The sequence below is a fragment of the Aegilops tauschii genome, chromosome 2 (genome assembly GCF_002575655.3).
Source record: "Aegilops tauschii subsp. strangulata cultivar AL8/78 chromosome 2, Aet v6.0, whole genome shotgun sequence".
NCBI lineage: Eukaryota > Viridiplantae > Streptophyta > Magnoliopsida > Poales > Poaceae > Aegilops > Aegilops tauschii.
The window spans coordinates 649,368,163-649,373,519 of NC_053036.3; the positions used below are offsets into that span (position 1 = coordinate 649,368,163).

The 5,357-nt window shown below is 50.1% G+C and overlaps 1 protein-coding gene across 1 annotated transcript; it reads left to right on the plus strand.

The window, feature by feature from the left end:
- Positions 1–234: 234 nt before the first annotated feature.
- On the plus strand, positions 235–2,583 carry LOC120973924 (disease resistance protein RGA4-like). The gene is made up of 2 exons (XM_045233505.1): positions 235–2,314; positions 2,415–2,583. The coding sequence occupies exon 1, from the start codon at positions 239–241 to the stop codon at positions 2,285–2,287; it is 2,049 nt and encodes a 682-aa protein (XP_045089440.1). The 5' UTR covers positions 235–238; the 3' UTR covers positions 2,288–2,314; positions 2,415–2,583.
- The last annotated feature ends 2,774 nt before the right edge of the window (positions 2,584–5,357 follow it).

The following is a 5,357-nucleotide window of genomic DNA, read 5'->3' on the forward strand; positions in this document are numbered from 1 at the left end:
AGATCCGCTGCCGCCGGAGTCTTTTGGCGCGCACACTCCGCGTTGACCATGCCCAGCCTCCGCGCTGAAGGCGAGAGGAAACACGGCTGAAGCTCCCTCCACAGCAGTAGTGATGTTCTGAGCCATCCACTACTCGATCAGCGGTATGCGCCTCCTCACCCCCTCCTTCTGCTTCTCCTTTCCATTGAAGCAACACTGACCTCGCCTTGACATGCATGCAGATCTAGGGGAAAGCGAGATGGAGATTGCCGCAGCGTTAGTCGGTGCCGTAGCTACCGCTGCTGCTACCACCGCTGCGTCCAAGCTCACCACCCTGATAGGCAACCGACATTGTGAGGCGACGGTGAAGGAGAAAGCCCAATTCATCAAAGATGAAGTCCGGTTTATCAATAGTCTCATAAAGTCGATGCCCAAGGAGCTGGGGCTGTCGCCCTTACAGACTCAATGCATTGTACAACTGAGTCGCTTGGCATGTGAAATCGAAGACTGCGTAGATTTGTTCCACACCGGCAAGACCAATACTTTGACTTATGATATTGATCGACTCAAGACCAAATCACTTGAGATGAGAGAACGGATACACACATATTTGGAGATAGAAAAAAAGATGGTCCCCATTGGGACTGATAGACTTGTTGAAGACCACAGACGCTTGCTAGGGACTTCACACTGGGGTGTCGAAAGAGCTTCACAATGGGCTGCTGCTGTCCCCCAAGAGCTTCGGGATCTTCTTGATGACTCGAACCACCGTTTTTGGGTTGATAAGAATTTCAACTGCTTGCTATATTTGTGCTTGTTCCCTCCTAATCAAGATGTCAGTACTAAGCCCCTAATGAGGAGATGGGTGGCTGAAGGACTAGTGGATGGAGCCAATGTCGCTGCTGAGAATCTGCGCTTCTTCATCGACAAAAGTATCATCAGATCCATCCACACAAGCAACAATGGCGAGGTGGAGACATGTCAATCTACCAGCCAGATGCACGCGTGCATCTCTGAGAAGTCCAAGTCCCAGAATTTCGTCCTGGTGTGTGACGGCGCGGCCCGCATAACAGAGCTGGCCGAGGCCCGCAGGCTATCTGTGCATCCTCCCGCAAACGGCATTCCGGAGCTGAATTTGCTTGATGATTTACCTCGTCTACGGACCCTGGCGGTATTCCCTGCTGATGAGGCGAATCCCGACAGGTATGAAGCTGCTCTTGATTTTTTCAGGTATAAAGTGCTGCGGGTGTTGGATCTGAAAAAATGTGCTCCCTTGAGTGAGCAACGTCTCAAGGATATCATAATCAAGCACCCGCAGTTTCTGATGAAATATCTGAGCATCAATTTGGGCAACATTAACGAGCTTCCAAGGTCAATCATGGAACTGAATCAGTTAGAGACACTTGACCTGAGTGGAACTGCTAGCGAAACAGTGACGGTGCACAAAGAAGTCCTCCTGCTGCCCAAACTAAAGCATCTCCTTGGCAAGTTCCAGCTTAACATAATGGAGAGCAACCCATTGAAGTCTCACTCGGGTCTAAGGGACTTCCTGACAAACAAGAGTACACTGGAGACGCTGGAAGGATTTGTGACCGGTACGAGATATGGATTTCAAGCTCTGATGAGTCTGATGAAGTGTTTGAGGATAGTGAAGATATGGTGCAAATCCGACGCAAGTCAAGCAAACCTGGATATTCTTTCAAGCGCCATTAGGAAGTTCATTCGTCGTGGGACCGATGAGCCTCATTGCGGTCGGTCCTTATCGGTCGACTTCGAAGCATGCTTGAGAGGATTCATGAATGAAATAGACCCAGTGACGGCCGGCATACTTGCCTCGCTCCAGCTACACGGCAAACTAAGCCAATTCCCTCCGTTTGTTGCAGGACTTAGTGTTATTGAGGAGTTGTGCCTCTGTTCCACTGGTCTGAGCTGGGAGGTTATTCAAAATGGGTTGATCATGGTGAAGGGGCTGAAATATCTCAGGCTTGTTGAAGATAACCTTGTGCACTTCGACATGCCGCCTAAAGCTGACCACCTCAGGAGCATTGAGCGGATATCCATTGTGTCCTCGCGAAGGCTAGACATAACAATCCCAGATGAGGAGCTGCCACTTCTTGTGTCACTTCAAATCCTCTGTCAAGCTCTGGATGTTAGTCCTGCAACTGCCAACATCCAAATCAACCACATGAACAAGCTGGAGAAAATCACGCTCCATCATCAGCTCGCGAGTGGAATAAGAACTAAATGGGAAGAAGGAACAAGTGGCCATCCCAATAAGCCCGTCCTATCATTCATTAAAGGCCCCTGATCGACAATGCAGATTTCATCAAACAAGGTTAGTTCTCATCTCTTCCCCTCTTTCGTCTTCACCTGGAGTATATATCTTTCATTCTAGTTAATTAAAGCATGCATACTCTTTCACTATGTTGGTGCAGTGCAAATGAACAATGGAGATACCCCCAGCTTTGCTGCCTGCTGGATCTATGCAACAACTTGACCTGAATCCTTCTACAATGAAAAAGTTTCATGCACCCACAATGAAGGGTACAATGAGAGCAAATAAAAAAAACGTCATGGCATTGTTTATGAACAAATGTTTTAGGAGCTTGCTCTCTCGTTGTATGGAGTTTTTACTACAATAAGATTTCATATGTGTTCGATTTACAATTTCCATGTTAGGGGTGTGCATCGGATCATTATATCTTTTGCTTTGATGTTTCGGAGAGATCAGTCCTTCCACTTATTGTACCTTTTGTTTTATACCTTTAAATTAACAACTTTTGCTATTAATGTTGTGTCATCTGTACTTAGGTTGAATCTTTCCTGTTTTGCTCTATGTGTTGAACAAGCTTTGGAGGTCCTGACCGTTGTATTTCTTTCATAGGGTCGTGGTAGTGCTAATTCGGCCAGCAAAAGGAAAACATTTTGCATCGATGGCCGGTCGCGTCCACTCGCTTACGCACCCAGCGATTCAAGCTGCGACAAGTGGGGTGCGAGGAGCCACCCCCACCCACGACGCCTTACTCTTCCCTTAGTCTACTCATAGTAAGGAGTATCATATACTAATATCATGCATATGATACTAGTGTATGATACTATCTTCATAGTGCATAGTATCATAAATTAGTATTATAGATGACCTTATTTATGGCCATGCATGACACAAAGTAGTATATTATTTATTGTATTGCGGTATCTACCTATGGTACTCTAACCCTGTCTCTCTTCTTTAATTCTCTGCCACATCATCATGTTTACTATTCCTGAGTGCATGATACCGGCTATGATACCCCCACTATGGCCAACCTTATCCAGCCACTCACGCTCATTGACCTTTTTCTTTTCTTCTTCACCCACGCTAATCTGCGCGCGGCTGAACCCGGCCGTCCTTCTCCTCCCTCTCACCCCCCGCAGATCTCGTTTTGCCCCAACCCATCTTCTCTTCCTCCCAGTGCCCTGCCCCACCATTGTTTACTGTTTTAGCTGCAACTTGCAAGGTGACGAGTTGCATCCTGCAAGCGGCGAGCTACAACCTCCCGGTGCCCTCCCCCGCCATTGTTTGTGCAGGCACGCGGGCGAGCTGCATCCTTGCAAGGTGGCGAGCGCAATTGCACCGCAGAATGCTGGGAAAACCTTTGCCAGATGCTGGAACCACACCCGGCAGCTGCTACCACGAACGATGCTGTCGTCTTCATTAATGTTGCAACCGTGGGTCAGCGGCACCGACGAGGAACGGGTTTATGGTCGGCGCCGTGGGGCGGCCACCACGGATGCAACACAGAAGGCGGACAAAAAAGTTGATACAGTCAATGGCTTTTGTTACGGTTGACAACGACGAGTATCAGTGGCGAGGCTGGATGACATGCATCGCATGGACGAGGCAAAGAGGTGAGGGCGGTAACAGGTGTTGCAGGGGCGCGAGGGAGAGGGGGGATTGCATGCGGCAAAATACGTGCGGAGGAGAACAAGGAATAGTCGCGAAGCGGGGGGCCAATCCAAGGTCTAGCGCGCAACCGCCGAAATTTAGGCGGGCCGGCGCCTACTACTACCAAAAAATAAAAAGCACCTCTAAAATATAGCCATGAGCAAAGAAACATCATAGTCGGCAACACACCTCGGCTCCCGGTCCTACTAAGCGACCATTTGTACGACATTTTGAAGGATCCGTAAATAAAATAGTATTCATCACTGGTGTGTTGTGTGACTAATGCTGCGTTTATCTCCAACAAGAATTAATGTGGTGGGCCCGTTGAATTTTTTATCCAAAAATTGCAATGCGGCCATCACAAGAAAGGAACATTACAACAAAATATTGATGGGAGCTATCTCTTTTATCGAAAAAGGCTTTCACCCCGCTTTATATATAAAGCACATATCAACATCACCTGGTACAAATGCACGCCATCATAACACATGCACACACCCATGGCAAGATACATAGGCGTTGAGCGCAGCAACACCATCCCTAGCACTATCTTGAAGAGACGAAGCCGCATACGACGAACCGTAGGCTCCAAGACGGCGCCTTCAGAAAGGATACGACACCAGAGCGCGCCACCGCCCGATCCGAGGATCAGAGTTTCCCCTGGAGCCGCACGAAGGGCAGTGAGAGCCGTGACGACGCCTTCAAGAAGGGAACGAGTTTCGCCGCCGCCGGTCCATTCGAAGATAGAACAGGTTTTCACCCCGAACAACACTCACCGCCACCGATCTCCACACCCCGGCTACCAGGCCGCCCACACGACCATGGCCACCAAGCAGCACCAAGCCACAGGCTCGGCCTAAAAGCACCGCGCAACCAACACCCCCAGGGCCGCCGCCCCAGCATCCGAGACCTAGACACCATCTCACCCGAGATCCGCCGCTACCCCAACCAAAGAGACGAGTGGAAAGATCCCGACTTTCCCACCCCTGGACATCCCCAGCGCCGAGACCCAATAGGTCGGCCAAATCAGGCCTCCATCGACACGTCATGCCGCACCGGGCGCGGGACAAGCTCGGTCCTGCTGCACCATGTGTGAGACGAGGTCGGTCCTGCTGCACTGTGCGCGAGACGAGCTCGGTCCGATGACACCGTGCGTGAGATGAGGTCGGTCCCGCCGCACTGGGCGCGAGACGAATGATGGACCGCAACTGGGAGAGGACCAGCTGAGGGAGTCATGGATTAAGGGATCCTCGGATGGTCGAGCTATGTGGCGTGGGCCGGCCTAATGGGCCATGAAGCTACAAGATAGAAGGCCTTTCCTCATGTCCAGATGGGGCTCTCCTTGGCGTGGATAGCAAGCTTGACGGCTAGTCGTATATTTTCCTTTCTCTGTAAACCGACTTTGTATGACCCTAGCTCCCTCCGGTGTCTATATAAACCGGAGGGTTTTGTC

Excerpts from the sequence above, each read along its gene's own strand:
- LOC120973924 (XM_045233505.1), top strand. The coding sequence starts at position 239 with ATGGAGATTGCCGCAGCGTTAGTCGGTGCCGTAGCTACCGCTGCTGCT.